Raw genomic sequence first — 16,882 nt, forward strand, 5'->3', positions numbered from 1 at the left:
TAGTTCATGTCTGGGTACTCTTTTGGCTCGGTCAATCTATTTTTTTCACTTCTCTGGGTGGATATTTCAGTTTTAAGACTGCTCTATGTAGATCCTGTAGGTCAGTGTTTCTCACACTGTGCTCTGCAGAGCTACAGGGCTCCATGAGACATCTCCAGGGGCTCTGCGAGGTTGACAAACTGGAAACATTGATAGATACAACACATACAATCAGTGGACCTCTGGGGCTCCGCATAAATTTTTACGTATGTAAAGGGCTCCGGAGCCCAAAAAGTTTGAGAACTGTTGCTGTAGGTGTTTGTCTCTGTCTGTGGGAATGGATCAAATCTGGTTGCTGTATACAATAGACTGAGAAATGTGTCTGGGATGGAAGCTAGAAGCATGTAGGTAAGTGTAGAAGTTGGTAGGTTTCTGCTTTAGGGTGGTGGAAGTTTGTCCATCATTTAATTGTACTGTAGTGTTAAGGAAGTGGATCTCTCATGTGGGGATTGATCCAGGCTGAGGTGGATGGGGGAGGGAGGTGGAAGTTGTTGACATGCTTGACATGATGGGTCATCTGGGATTTCCAGGTTTGTGTATCTCGGGTAGCAGATAGAAAACTCCTGGTCGGGGACTGGGGTTAGTGTAAATTTGGTCCTGAGCAGCATCAGGGAGCTTCATGAGCAGCAGTTTTAGGGGTTTTTTGGTATTCTTCAATGGGATCACAGGATAGAAGCTTGTAGAATCTGCTGTTGGTGAATAGTCTGGTTGCCTCCTGTTCATAATATGTTCTCTTCATGATGACTACAGTGCCCCCTTTGTCAGCCTCTTTGATTATGCATTTGTCCTCAACAGCTCAAAGGCAAAGTACTACTCTACCCATTTTATAGATAGGGAATTAAGGCTACAATACCAAGTTTTGTCCCAAGTTACCCTGCTCTAATTTTTATTTACTTTAACCAGCACAGATTCCTCCAGGGAAAAAGGAACTGTTTTGATGTTATATGTAGCATTGCTGCTACCTACTGCTGTGAACTATCTGGTCATGCTCCTCCTGCCAGAAACTCACCAGACTGCTGTGAGGGGATTCACACACTGAAGTCCCATCTACACCAGTAAACTGGAACACTGTTTTCTCCCTTGGCCTGTCTGACACACTTCCTGCACAATTGCTCAGCATGTTATCCGTTATGAAATTTCACCTTCAAGAAACAATTAAGTAAGGAAGCCATTCGGGATGGGATGGGATGGGGCAAGTGCACGGGCAAGCAGTAAAGAATGTAAGTACACTGAAGTACTTATAGTGGCATAAATTAAATTGCATTATCTACCCCATTTTTAGAAACATCAACTAAGGTAATGACTTCTAAAAATACAATCATGCAAAGAACATACAATTTGCAGTATACAAGTAGTGAAAGGTAAGCTCACCAATATTGTACTATACAGTGGAAACCTCTACTGATTCCCAAATATGCAGTCAGCCATTGGGGTTATAGGTACAAATCTTTTCCCTATAGCTAGTGCATAAGATTTATAAACATGAAATTCTATATAGTGTTGATAATGTATCTTTTCCAGTCTATTACTGTGTCAAAGAATAAACACCCTGCATAAACATGTTTGATAAATACTTTATTTTTTTAATTTTATGCAGACATTAGTGATGTAAGTCAACACAGACATCACCAGAATGAGGCTAAAATGAAGGCAGCCATTTGTAAGTGACAGGTTTTAAAAAGTGTAGCCAGACACAAACCCCATCTTGGTTTTCCACGAACCCCATCTTGTTTCCCCCCCCCCCCAGAGAGCAAGAGAAAGGCAGTCAGCCTTTGATGCCCTGGGAACGCAGGTGTGCTGCCTGTCCCTGACACTACCATAAACAGAAACCAGACAGTAAATGGGCTAGCTGACGACCCGGGGCCTCCCGTCGCCCTGATGGCTAGTACCAGTAATTGACACGCCTGCACTGTCCCAGGAAAGGAATCTTCGCCCATCACATACCAGAGGTGCCCATTGTCTGCATTTTCCCAGGTGTAAATTATGCTTTGCACCCTTCGTGGGAAACCTGGCATTCAAAGCCATTTTTCCTAATTGGCCACTTGAGACCAGGAAGAAGCCTACATGACCCAAGGGGTATAAAAGAGGTTCAGCAGCCCACCCCATTTGAGCTCCAATCATCTATACTTGCTGGCAGGTATTGATTGTCTCCCGAGGTCTGTGGGATGCCCAACCTCGCCCTACTTCTTCCCGAGGGATTGAGAGAAAGACGCTGGCCACGCCAAGTCTGGAACGCAGGGGTGAGAATATATACCTGCTATGTGTATTTTGCATGCATTTAATAAGAGCTCAGAGAACCAAAGGGGTTTCATGGTACCTGTAAGTGACTTATTAGTGTAATTTCTGTCCTGTCCTTTGTAGTGGCTGTGTTATCTGTAACACAGCAGTAGCATTTAACAACTAAGTTTTCCCTGTAACAATAAAATAGTAACTGTTTAAGCTTTAACCTGACTCCTTCAGTTGCTGTAACAGAACCAAGCACAATTTAAAAGAACTTCAGCCGGTCATAAGGGACTCACTGCCCTGACCGTCGGCTGACAGAATGGCAAGTGGATTTCACTATATTTTGGTTACCTGTTTTAAAAAAAGTTATAATATGCTATAAACTTTCTTAGATTACTTGCAATTAATTTTTTCCAAAGATAAAGATAAATACAATATAGTCACTAAATTAAATGAAAGCCAAATACTGAACACTGGGATAAGGGATTGGATGACAAAAAAATTCTTTCAAAAATACAGTTAATCTTATTAAGCTATAAAAAAAAAAATGTATGTATCTATATAGTGTCCAGGGCAACCAAATATGTTTTGATATCATATGAAGAGTGAGAATTGGTACAGGGGGAGAGAGACAAAGAGGAAAGCCAACCATCTGTTCTATACATCTTGCTTTGCAATTGAGAATGCTAAGCAACCAAAAAAAAAACCAAAAAAACATAACAATGTTAAAGTTTGAGGGCTCTTGAAAGAAATCACTTCTGTGCAATGTCAAATCCACATACCCGTTAAACTAGTAGAAAGCTTAGGGGCCCTATGTGTTAGTGGGTGGAATGATTAACTCCCAATACTAGTTCAACTGAAATCATTGGGACTTCTCACCATTCCAAGAAGCTGGTGCCCCATATCAATCAGCTTACAGCAAAACCACAGTTAACATAAGAGCTTTGCCTAATCAGGGTCTTATATCAGTAATGGCAGTAGAAATGTGTTCTGAACAAGCAAACATAAAAATCAGTATCTATAATTTATTTTCTCTAGAAATACTTAAATGTAAAGGTATATAGCTAGGAACAAAGAATGCACGACAGACTAAAAGAATGGAGGACTCTGAAAAAGACATAGGTCAAAGTGGTTGAACACTATCTACCAGTGCAACACTGCAGCCAAGACATCCAATACAATCCTTGGATATATAAACATGGGAACATTGAGCAGGAGTGGTGTATTTGGCACCAGTGCAACAGCTATTGGATAACTATGTCCATCTCCAGTCCACAATTCAAGAGGGATGTTGATAAAATGAAGAGGGCTCAGAAAAGAGCCCTAAGGTTTATTAACATAAGTCCATTTAGCAGACAAAGGTATAGGATGATCCAAAGGCTGGATGTTGGCAAATTCAAACTCAAAAAGACATCATTTTAAAAGAACAAAAAAAGTGTGAAGGTAATTAACCATTGGAACAACTTACTTACTAAAGGTTGTGAAGGATCCTAAGGGCTGGGGGAAAGCTGATGGGGTGGTGAGTACATGGATGGGACAGAAACATCTCTTAGGAGAGAATTTATTAATACAAATTCTGTATGTTCCAATAAGGAGAAGAGAATGGAAAAAATGATAAAAGATGGTAAGATCAGATGAGAAAATCAAATGAAAAAAAGAGTCATCTGGAAATAGCAGACATAACTAGTGACAAATTGTTAAAGTGCTTATACACAAATGCTAGAAGTCTAAATAAGATGGGTGAACTAGAGTGTCTTGTATTAAAGGAGGATATTGATATAATAGGCATCATAGAAACTTGGTGGAATGAGGACAATCAACGGGACACAGTCATACCAGGGTACAAAATATATTGGAAGAACAGAACAGGTCGTGCTAGTGGTGAAATGGCACTATATATGAAAGAAAATGTAGAATCAAATCAAGTAAAAATCTTAAATGAACCAAAATGTTCCATAGAATCTCTATTGATAGTAATTGCATTCTCTAATAAGAATATAATGGTAGGGATATTACTGACCACCTAACCTGGATAGTGATACAAACTATGAAACGCTAAGAGACATTAGAGAGGCTATCAAAATAAAAAAATTCAGTAACAGTAGGGGATTTCAACTGTCCCCATATTGATAGAGTACATGTCACCTCAGGACAAAATTTCTTGATACCTTAAAGGACCGCAACTTGGACCAGCTGGTTCTGGAACCCACAAGGGGAAAGGCAATTCTTGATTTAGTCCTAAGTGGAGCACAGGATCTGGTCCAAGAGATAAATATAACGACTGCTTGGAAACAGTGACCATAACGTAAAAAAATTTAACATCCCTGTGGTGGGAAAAAACACATCAGCAGACCAACACTGTGGCATTTAATTTCAGAAAGGGTCATCTGAAGAAGTGGGCTGTGCCCACGAAAGCCCATGATACCATCTACATCTTTTATTAGTCTTCAAAGTGTTACCAGACTTAGTAATTCCTCATTTAACACTATAAACGCGTTTCTGAAAATGTTCATGCTAAGTGAAAATGTGCTATGCAGGTCATTTGCCAAGAAAATAAATGAATTCTTTGCTTCACTCTTCACAGCTGAGGATGTTAGGGAGATTGGCCATACTGAGTCAGTCCAGCGTTGGCATTCTTATGTTCTTCTTCTCCATCACTGCAATTTTAAAAGCAAGACTGGATGTTTTCCTAAAGATACACTGCAGTTTGAACAGGACTTTGCTGAATTAATCCCTGTGTCTTGCATTTTGCAGGAGGTCCGATATAACCACAATAAGTCTCTTCTGATCTTATCTATGGGTATCAAGAGAAGCCACAAACATCTGTGTCCACATGCAACTGAAATGTTACCGCTAGGGCGGTCAAAAAATTTAAAAATTCATCACGATTAATAGTGCCAATTAATCATACTGTTAAGCAATAATGAATACCAATTAAATATTTTGGAGGTTTTCTACATTTTCAAGTATATTTATTTCAATTATAAAAGAATACAAAGTGTATGGCACACACTTTGTATTTTTGATTAAATATTTTCACAGTAAAAAATAAAATATTTTTTCTATTCAACAACATAAGGACTAAAGTGCAATCTTTTTATCATGAAAGCTGAATTTACATATGTATATATAATTATGGTATGTACAAAAAATGCATTCAAAAATAAAACAAAGTCCACTCGGTCCTATTTCTTGTTCAGCCAATCGCTCAAACAAACAAGTTTCCATTTGCAGTGCTGCACAGTACCCAGAACTACAGTGGTGATTTAAAGGACTCAAGCCACAGCAGCAGCAGCTGCCACTAGGAGCCCACTGGACATTGAAGCATTAGCCCTTTTTGCCCCACAGCAGTAACCCTGTTAGTGGCAGCACCTTAATATCACTATCCCTTCCCTACCCTCCAGGGCCACGAACAGGGTTAGGGGGAAGAGAAAAAAGGGGCAGCACTTTAAAGTCAGCTGTGTGCAGGGTGATACCGACAGCCACTTCTTACTGATATACTCTACCGGTCCACTTTTATCTCTAGGCTACACTATTGATAATATACCAGCATGGTTCTGTCACCTAGCCCCTACTGAAGATGCATCGTACACTGACAGAAGCAAGGTTTGCAGTGAATGAAAAAAAAATACTACCTACCCAAATTACAGTAGCTATATCAACAGAAGTATTCTTCTACACACTACAGTTATGTCAGCACACACCGCTGCTATAATTTTCATTGGTACAAAGCTTTAAAAAATGGGAAAGCTGTTTTTACCATAGTGAGAAGAAAGATAATCTTCCTCAGAAACAACTGAAAGAATTTTAACTTTCACACACACTGATTCACAGAAACAGCACCCAACTGCAATAAGGACCTGACACATATAGCTAAAGATGTGCATGCGTTTATAACTTGCCAAAAAATGTATTTGTAAGCACAGAACTCATTTAATGCCAAACACAATTAACTATAACCTCTTGAGTCTGTGGATATTGTCCGGTATCACATCACAGCATTTTTGCAACCATAACCAGAGCCAATGACCAGAGCAAAGAAAGTTTTGTAATTTTCAATCCGTATTCCTATGAGTCACTCTTGTTACAATATATTGGGACATTTGGAGTTCACCAAGAGAAATGCAAGCGCTAGAACTGAAGCTCCTACCTCAGAGATGGTCAACCTATGCTAGTGAGTGGGCTGCATGAGTTGCCCTCTCCATCTCAGTAGCCTGCAAGATTTTTGCATCCAAGATGGTCTCCTGGGATAGGGTAGTTTCGCTAATTAGACTTGCATACCTAGAATGTATAGTGTACTGACTGAACCAGTCAATGTTGTGTGCAATCAGCATGCACCTCACTTCACATGTGTCACTTTAATAATTCTGGTAAAAAGAAAAAAAAAATCTATGTGGATGGAAGCCAGAAGAGTGTAGCAACCCTGCATGTGGGCAACAGTAAATAAATTGTCTCATGGGCCACACATAGAACCCCAATGGCCCACATGTGACCCCTGGATTGCAGGTTGCCCATTACTGTTGCAGATTATACTTCATTCTACCATTTAAAAAAAATCCTGCGTAAGTAGGTGACAATCCCCAGACTTCAGGAGTAACAAGAGAGCTCTCTATTAAACAAGCTATTTAAAGCTTTAAACACACACACACACACACACACACACACACACACACACACACACACACACACACTAATGTTCAAGCCAGAAGACAGCAAATTCTCAGTACCTGCTCATAAAGTGGAACCTCTTATTTTCACTCCTCTAAGGGTTGACATATGGTTTCAACAAAAATACCGGACACACTTGACATTACATCACAAACTACATTACATCTTATTTAAAAAATACCGGACATTTATATTTTCTCAATTTGTTTCCCGAATAGAAAGCTCAAATACTGGACTGTCCGGTTCAAAACCGGACACGTGGCAACCCTACTCCCTCTAGTAGGGATTATCCCAGAAAAATCTAACTTGTCTTTTCCATCAGTTTTAGACAAGACAGTAACAGATTCTAGAAACACTAACTAACAAGATATGGGGGCTGTCCAGCACACAGAATAACTTGCAAACCAATACACAAAAACCTTGCGTGAAACCACACAATCCCAATTGCACAATTGGTAACCTTTAGAGAAGATAATATTTGTGTGCTGCTGGATTAGATCAACAGCAATGAGTCCATGTTACAAGACAGATGCTACTAGACTCTTGGGGGGATGAGAAAGAAGATGATTGCAGTATTGCTACCTTCTCCTTCATGCTCCTCCCTCTCTCAACAATTTTGTTTCACCACATATGTACTTTTGAAAAGTTGATATAATAGTCAGCCTCACTAATTTTCAGGATGTGGAGTGGGTCCACTGAAAGCCAATAAAAATATTAAAATATATTAATTCAATGAAACTAGAAAATTCATTAAGTGTTTGAGGAGTCTTGCTGCTCAAATTAGTACAGATACTGTTGATAGATAAAATATTTATATCTGCTTCTATGATCTTTTAAATGAACCTCTTAACGTATGGTATAATGTATGGTAACAAGAGTTAGGTTATTTTTTAGTAGTTTGTGCTATTACTGAAGAAAGAAAATTGAACAATGACTCCAAAATGAAACCGGGGGAGAAGATGAAACTGACCATTGTACATTCATTCTCTATATTTCAATATATACTTACCCTACAAACTGTGCAATTACAAGCTCTCTGTAATAACCTGCATCTCTCTGGCTTGTTGCCTGTCTCCCTAAAAACAATAGACTTTATTCCCTTCCTGATTACCTGATACAGTGTTTGTTTCTTATGGGACTAGATAGCCCACTTGTTTTGTGATGTGGACAATTTGATATTGGGCTCGTCTACATTGGCCCCTTTTCCGGAAGGGGCATGGTAATTTTTGAAATCGCAATAGGGAAATGCGCGGGGATGTAAATATCCCCCGCGGCATTTAAATACAAATGTCCGCCGCTTTTTTCCGGCTTTTAGAAAAGCCGGAAAAGAGCGTCTACACTGGCCCCGATCCTCCGGAAAAAGCGCCCTTTTCCGGAGGATCTTATTCCTACTGCCTTGTCTAAAACATGCTCCTTCAAAGTAGGAATAAGATCCTCCGGAAAAGGGCACTTTTTCCGGAGGATCAGGGCCAGTGTAGACGCTCTTTTCCGGCTTTTCTAAAAGCCGGAAAAAAGCGGCGGACATTTTTATTTAAATGCCGCGGGGGATATTTAAATCCCCCACGCATTTCCCTATTGCGATTTCAAAAATTACCATGCTCCTTCCGGAAAAGGGGCCAATGTAGACGTAGCCATTGTGTTTTGCTGAATACTGGAAAACAGCAACATGAAAAAGAACAAGCAAAGAATATATCTGAACTTAACTGCAGTTTACTGTAAAAACAATCAAATTAAAAGTTCACTAAGAAGCAGAGAATAGGTTTGGAAAATGCCAACTCTGAGGTGAAAAATTATAAGCATGTTAATTTAGTGTTATAATGGGGACTGCTTTATTACCATTGACTGTAATGGATGCTATCATACACACAAGGAGTAAACCCTAAAGCCTACAAGAATTTGATACATTTAAAACATCCCACAAAGATTGAATTAAAAACGTAAGGGGAAAAAATTAATCCCCCCAGAATTTTAGCACAGATCTTAACTATTCAAACAAGTGTTAAAATCACACTTACACAGTCTTTCAGATATCATATTGTAGCAGACTAGCCCCCTATATTTGATATCAAGTGTAGATCCTTCTAAGAAAGGAGTTAAGTGAGTTTTGCTGACTTGCTGGTCTACATCACTCACTGTGGACAGAGCTTTCTACAAAGGCCATCCAGTGAGCAGAGGAGTCCACAGATAAAAGCCTATGGCACAGAAAAGCCTGCAGAAAAGGCTGAGTTAAATGTTGTCAGCATTAATTTCAAACTTTATTAAAACCAAACCCACTGCAAGTTTGGTCTGAATTAGCATGTGGACTGTGACAGTAGGCAGGAATATAAGAACAGACATAATAGGTCAGACCAAAGGTCCATCAAGCCCAGTATTCGGTCTTCCGGCAGTGGCCAATGCCAAATGCCCCAGAGGGAGTGAACCAAAAAGGTAATCATCAAGTAATCCCCCTCCTGTCATCCATTTCCAAACCCTGACAAACAGAGGCTAGGTACACCATTTCTACTCATTCTGGTTAATAAGAATTGATGAACCTATCCTTCATGAATTCTTTTTTGAACCCCGTTCAAGTTCTGGTCTTCACAACATCCTCTGGCGAGGAATTCCACAAGTTGACCATGTACTGAGTGGAAAAAAAAACCCTTCCTTTTGTTTATTTTTAAACCTGCTACCTACTAATTTTATTTGTATCAGAGGGGTAGCCGTGTTAGTCTGAATCTGCAAAAGCGACGAGGAGTCCTGTGGCACCTTATAGACTAACTGAAGTGTAGGAGCATAAGCTTTCGTGGGCAAAGACCCACTTCGTCAGATGCATGTAGTGGAAATTTCCAGAGGCAGGAATAAATATGCAGGCCAGGATCAGGCTGGAGATGACCAGGTGGATCCAATCAAGGAGGATGAGGTCCACTTCTAGCAGCTGATCTGGAGGTGTGAATTCCAAGAGAATAGAAGCTGCTTTTGTAGTTAGCAAGCCATTCACAGTCTTTGTTTAATCCAGAGTTGATTGTGTCAAACTTAAAGATGAACTGTAGCTCAGCAGTTTCTCTTTGAAGTCTGGTCTTGAAGTTTTTTTTTCACAATGGAATCAATGGACACAAATCTGATATTAGGAATGGCAAAATACAAAAACCTGTAGGGGAACACTTCAATCTTCCTGGACACACAATTGCAGATCTAAAAGTAGCCATCCTGCAGCAAAAAAACTTCAGGACCAGACTTCAAAGAGAAACTGCTGAGCTACAGTTCATCTTTAAGTTTGACACAATCAACTCTGGATTAAACAAAGACTGTGAATGGCTTGCTAACTACAAAAGCAGCTTCTATTCTCTTGGAATTCACACCTCCAGATCAGCTGCTAGAAGTGGACCTCATCCTCCTTGATTGGATCCACCTGGTCATCTCCAGCCTGATCCTGGCCTGCATATTTATTCCTGCCTCTGGAAATTTCCACTACATGCATCTGACGAAGTGGGTCTTTGCCCACGAAAGCTTATGCTCCTACACTTCAGTTAGTCTATAAGGTGCCACAGGACTCCTCGTTAATTTTATTTGGTGTGCCCTAATTTTTATGTTATGGGAACAAGTTAATTACTTTTCTTTATTTATTTTCTCCATACCTGTCGTGACTTTATAGACCTCTCTCCATGCCTGTCCTAATTTTATAGGAAATGGCACTTAAGATCTGAAAGCCTGTTAGGTACTTTATAGACATGGAGAGATGTCTTTCCATAAACTTCCATGGGCAAGGTCTATTGGATTCAAAAGCCCAAGATTCTCACCTTGTTCTAGTTTGTGCTGTAGGTCAGTACTTACTCTGATTCATGTTTGTGTTCTGTGTACAGTTCTCTTTGTTTAGGAGAAAACTATGGTGTTAATGTATGAAGAGGAAGCAAATAATATACTTTAACAAAGCTTTTGCTACTATTTTCACCTGTTCACTTTTCCTTTACCCATCTATCTTTCACCCATTGCAAAGCAACATTTAAAGCCTAATCTTACTTCTGTAACAGATTCCCTATAGGGGAAAAGCTAGGTTACCATGGAATCAGTCAATTAATTTTGACACCTGCTTACTAAGATTGATCAATCATCTTTGATGTCTTTCTACTAGGTTTCTATTCTGCAATTTAGAAAAAAAAAAAAAAAAAAAAAAAAAAAACTTGCATGAGAATTAATGGGCCCCAAGACTCCTTATGTCTTTCCCTTGTGTTAATGCTTTCAGTGTTTGCTAATGCATGTCACTCACTCCCAGAACACAACTAATTACAGATCCTTTTCTGTTAAAGAAAGATCTATTTTTTGTGTATTACAACTCACCTTAAAATCACAACATGCTTTTCACCTGTACTAGTCAGGCTGAAATTGTACTCATACACACTCTTCAAATTGTTGAAACATAGATTTCACTTTAGAACAATATAGACACGCTCACAGTCAGAATTCTATAGTCTATAAACTTTTGTATACATTCTGTACATTAATTTTAGTTTCATGTACAATAATCCAACATTCTTGTCAATAATAACTTCTCTGCACTTATTGTAAGATTATCTACAATGCATTTTTATTAATTGGAGCAACAAGTGTCAGTGAGGTCACAGTTGTCATCTACATCACTGTGAAAAATCTAGCCCTGGGCAGCTCTTGTCTGCAGCAAACTGGCTCTGCTTCATAATCTATCCTTTTCTCATTTGCCTAGTTCCATTCTAACAAGAACCTCCCCACCCCATATTCTGCACAAGTCAAAAAGGCTGCAAGACAGAGTACGATACCACTTTCCCTCTTCTGCACCCATATTTCAGATGCTTTCTATGTGTTTATAATATGCTAATCACCACAATGTTAAGCAGATTGTTAAAATTTCATGGCTTGTAAGTAACCCACTAAGGGTGAAGATTTATTGCCAGTGTCCTAGCAAATAATGGCATACTTCATGCAGCCCTAGCTTGCAGTAATAGTCAAGTTGTGCAAATCTTTACAATACTACAACACTAACAGAGTACATTTTCCTTCTCAAAGGAAAGCTTTATGGGCCCAATCTCAAGAACTTTTCCAAAACAGTATATCTTTAAAAGAAGTTCTCCTAAAGAAACAAAAAGCTAGCTCTGTAACAAAATCATAATGTTGGCAGCAATGATTAAAGATATGTACTCTTGAATAGAGTGGCTAACCACAAATGTATTTTGATTTTACCAGAACCACTTAAGAGCCAAGTCTTAAATATTGTTCACTTAACTAGGGAAATTTTACCTTTTTAACATGCAGCTAAACCTTCCTGGAAGTGGAGAGGGAGTATTAGCATTCTACTGGAATTGAGCAGAATGCCCCAAGGCAAAATGTAACTGTCATGCTTCTTCCCATCAAGTTCACCTGATAAATTCAACTAATGTAAACAAACAAATGCTTCATTACCTCCCCCCCAAAATATATATCAAGGAAATCCCTTTAAAGGCTAATGCCTAAAGGCATTCTAATGTCATTGGCTTTAGTAACCCATCAGAGAATATATTCATTGATTACATACTTTGAAATTTAATCAAAAGATTAAAGTTTGACCTAGCCCTTGTACTATTAGGATATGCTGTGACTGGCATCAAGCTACAAGATATACATAACCCCTTTGAAGTAAAGCATTCCTGGCTCAACAAGGATGTCTACTGCTGATCATTGTGCACAAAGACGACGCAGAAAGGCTACCCCTCCTGTTATTCAAAATCCTCCTGACAATTAGCCCACTGTTCCAAGGTTACTGACCAGTTACAAAACCCCAATTCCTTCACACACGCTTAACATATCGATTTTAACTGTAGTTTGCATGAAGATGCGATGGCTTAATATCTCCAACTGTTGTACTTACCCTCATTCTCAAATCAGTCAAAAATTCACAAATGGAACAACAAGAGCATCAAGTTCTCAGGTAAACTCTGCTCTTCCCAGAGCAGGTGCTTGATCTTAGCTAAAAGGCCAGGAAGAATCGACTAGAGCTGTGTGACTTTAGTCAACATTTCTTGCAAATGTCCTTAAATGAACTATAGTAACTTGTTTGACTGGGAAGTTGGTTCCTTTATCTCACACGCACCCAGAAATCAAATATTTTTAATATTCATAACTGTTAAAGATGCCATCCTGTTTAGCTTATATTTGCCATGTACCCAACACTAAATAGGTTTTAAATAATTTAGATCACAGTATTCTCTTTAAACTCCTCTTTAAGATATAGTTTGTGATGTTGCCTTTTACAGATTTCAAACACACAGTTATTAACTATGTATTATATCACATTTTCTGCTATATATCTCAAAGTGCTTCATAAGGAAGGGTAAGTACAGTTTAGCTATATTTGATATGAAACAAAACAAAGGATAAGTGATTTGTCAAAGGTCATGCCACAGATTAGTGGTAAACTGGAAGCAGAACATTGTTCATCTCACCTCCAGTCTAGTAGCTTATCCACTGAGCTATGCTAACTTCTTTTTAAGAAGCAAAATTGGAAGAAGCAAGATTGACAGCACTAGAAACTCAGTCTTCCCTGATTTATGTATTTGGGGCATACAATGAGCCATACCAGGATAGGCTTGCTCCACACTGTCCAGTCAGCATGAATTGGTCCACTTTCAGGTATGAAAGTATAGTTCAGTTTCTTTGGTTCATTTAGCCCTTGCAGGTAGATTTCATAGTTAAGCATCACCACACCAACACCACTTCCTCTTCTAGCAAAACTATGGTTGACCTACATTATATTTTTTTAATAATGGATGGGAGGCATATGTATAGGATGCTAGATGTATGCTAATTAAGGCCTGTCTTGGTAAAGGACTTGAAAGAAAACTGGTGGGAAAAGAAGTGGATTGAGAGAAAGATTTTCATTCCCTGAAGGAAAGTCAAATGGATTTCCCCCCTTTAGTGAGGCAGCCGCTTGAGATACATATCAATTTCATAAGAGTTCCAGAGGGGACAGCAGTCACACAGCCTTAGTTAATTCTTCCTGATCTTTTGGCCAAAATCAAGTGTAACCAATAATTTTAACATTAGCTTTAATCATTTTTACATTGTATTCATCAGTTCAACATCTGATCTGTACTGGGGGGGGACTTCTGAAGGGCGGGCCTATTCCATCTCTAACTTCTGTAACCTACTTCAGTCTCACACCCACAAAACCATGCCAGGCACAAGCCAACACAGCAGGCATCCGCACAGGAAAACCGATCATACTAAGCAGAGACTTACTTGAACCTGCCCTGGCAATGCTGGCACTGGTCTCCTACCCAGCCCTGGTCACAGAGGCAGGTGGCGTTGACACACCGCCCGGAGAAGCAGGAGGTCCTCTCGCAGGGCTTGGACTGGGACACCTGGGCATAGAGCACCAAGTAGAGGACGCCGTAGAAGAGCAGCCAGCTGTTCGCATCCAGCAGCGAGGCGGAGCAGCAGGAGGAAGCACAAGGTCTCCAGAGTCCGTGGGGCGCAGGAGGGGAGCCTGACGCCCTCCGCCAGGCGGCCCCCACATCCATCGTCGCCGCCCGCAGCGGGGCGCGGAACCCTCCACGCCCAGCGCCTCCAGCCGGGAAAGCGGCCACCCTGCCCCGCAGGACGGGAGGGAAGCTGCGGGCGCCCCCCCGCTGAGAGACGGTCCTGGCGAGAATTAATCCAGTCCGGGCGAGCTCGCCCCGCTTCCCTCCTCCACAGACAGGGGGGCTCGTGACCGTGCGGGGCTGCCTCCCTCGGCCCGATAACGGGACCCCCCGCCACACACCCACCCCCGCGCCGCGCCGCCGTTCCCCTCAGCTGGGGCCAGCGGGCTCCCTACAGCATCCCCCACCCGGGGGGGGGGGGAGGGGGATCGAGGCGCGAAGAGGCTGGGTTAGCGGCCAGCGGCTGTCCCGCCTGACAGTTCCCAAGCAGCCATTTTCCAAGGGCTCGGTGGTAATCTCCGCTCAGCGCCGCCTGGCCGGTCGGATGCCTGCCCACCCCCTTCCTGCCTGGCGCGGCGCGGCTCGCTCGCTCCGCCAGGCCCGTCGCGTGAGCGCGGCGGTTGCTCCCTGGAGGCTGAAGTCCCCCCTCCGCCTTCCCTCAGCCCGGCGGGCGCGCGCGGCTCCAGCACCAGCCCAGGATGCCGCTGCTGTTGCCCTGGCAAGGATGCGGACTCACAGCCTCCCGCTCTCTGCACGGCTGGGGGACTGGGGATTATTTCACAGTAGCCTTCGGCCAGCTCCCTTACCCCGTGCACTTCTCCCCCCTTCCCTACTAAATAAATAAACCTGTGCAGGGGGCTTAGCGGTCAATAGAAATCCCTCCCCTCCATGCTAAGGAAAGGGCTGAGATTGCAACGCGCTCTCCCCATCCATCCATCCACCCACCCTCCTCCCGCTACTGCTGCAGCTGCTCCACAGGAGAGACAATCAAACTACCCCACAAAGAGAGCTGAGCATGTGCAGCGGAGAAGCCCCTTAAAGGCGCAGCGCCTTGCTCGGTTTGCACGGGGGGGAGGCAGCATGCACTGCACACGCCGGTTGGTCGGCTTCTTAAACAAGAAATGAAACGACGAATGGGGCTGCAGCACCTTAGAGATTAACAAAAAAAATGTAGACGGTGTCATCAGCTTTCGTGGGCACATTTCGTGGATTGTGCTCACGAACGCTCATGACACATCTACATGTTTTGTTAGTCTCCAAGGTGCTGCAGCACCATTCGTTGTTTAAGTTTTTTCAGTAACAAACTAACACAGCCACCCTTATAAGAAGTGAAACAGTTCTTCCAACCCTTCAGGGACCGTGGGAGAAGGATTTTAAAAATATTTCCATCTGCTATGCCCTGCTGAAGGGAAAATCACAGCCTGGCTGGTTTGTGTTTCAGAGTGCCCTGCCTTGTTCAGGGATGACTTTCCTTCTTTCCTACAGGAAAAATCGCAGGATAGGAGGAAAGCCCTTCCTGATCCAACGCTAGGCTTTAAAAAAACACATTAACAATAATACGAAATAGCAATAGTAGATACCATGACTCTCAGAATCCATGTAATTTTACTGCATTCTTCTTAACCCACATTTCCTAGAAGACACTCAAAATATCCAACAACTGCAGAGCAGCCATAATTTATCACATGCTATTCACCAGCACTCCTTCTACTAGCCATCTCTCTTCACTATTCCAAACTTATGAGTTGCTACAACAGTTGCTTTTTATTGATTTATTTAAAGCAACCCAACTTCTTTGCACTCCCATCCTTGTATAATGTCTTACTGGAAGTTTCCCCATCCTGAAGCATGGGGAAGGCCATGTTAATCACTGAGGTAAGGACTGATTTAAAGTGTGATATTTCTCCCATCCTGCAGAGCTCAGAATGGACTTTCATGCCATTTCTCCTTTCTGAAAAGTTTCAGCATTTACTTCCATCAGTGAAAATTCTCCAGCTAGTAGAACTATAAAATTGGAAGTAATCTTGAGAGGTCACCAAGTCCAGTCCCCTGCACTCAGGACCAAGCACCATTCTAGACCATCCCTGACAGATGTTTATCTAACCTGCTCTTAATCTCCAATCATGTAGATTTCACAATCCCCTAGGCAGTTTATCCCAGTACTTAACCACCCTGACAGCTAGGAATGTTTTTCCTAATGTCCAACCTAAATCTCTTTTGCTGCAATTTAAGCCCATTGATTCTTGTCCTGTCACCAGAAATTTAAAAATAATACCATAAAATCTCAAATATAATGTGCACCCTGATTTAAGATAGTTTCATTATGATAAAATTCAATATTCCTATAACTTAATGGAGATTGCCTTTCTCCTGGAATGGACCTTGAAAGGTCAGTGAGTCCAATCCCCTGCCTTCACAGCAGGACCAAGTACCATCCCTGACAAATTTTTGCCCTAAATAGCCTCTACAAGGATTGAGCTCATAACCCTGGGTTTAGCAGGCCAATGCTCAAACCACTGAGCTATCCCTCCCCCCTCTATATAATG

At 41.5% G+C, this 16,882-nt stretch overlaps 1 protein-coding gene across 11 annotated transcripts in view; it reads right to left on the reverse strand.

The window, feature by feature from the left end:
- ATRNL1 (attractin like 1) overlaps positions 1-15,298 on the reverse strand; it is a 1,022,331-nt gene extending 1,007,033 nt beyond the window's left edge. For all 11 annotated transcript variants that reach the window (XR_012905693.1, XR_012905692.1, XM_075935407.1 and 8 more), the window contains exon 1: positions 14,155-15,298. Coding sequence is in view for 9 of the 11 variants with exons in the window: in XM_075935407.1 (XP_075791522.1) it covers positions 14,155-14,435 (281 nt within the window). In the remaining 2 variants the exon portion in view is untranslated. The remainder of the gene's footprint in view (positions 1-14,154) is intronic.
- Between the last annotated feature and the right edge of the window lie 1,584 nt (positions 15,299-16,882).

This window comes from Pelodiscus sinensis, chromosome 8, assembly GCF_049634645.1.
Source record: "Pelodiscus sinensis isolate JC-2024 chromosome 8, ASM4963464v1, whole genome shotgun sequence".
NCBI lineage: Eukaryota > Metazoa > Chordata > Testudines > Trionychidae > Pelodiscus > Pelodiscus sinensis.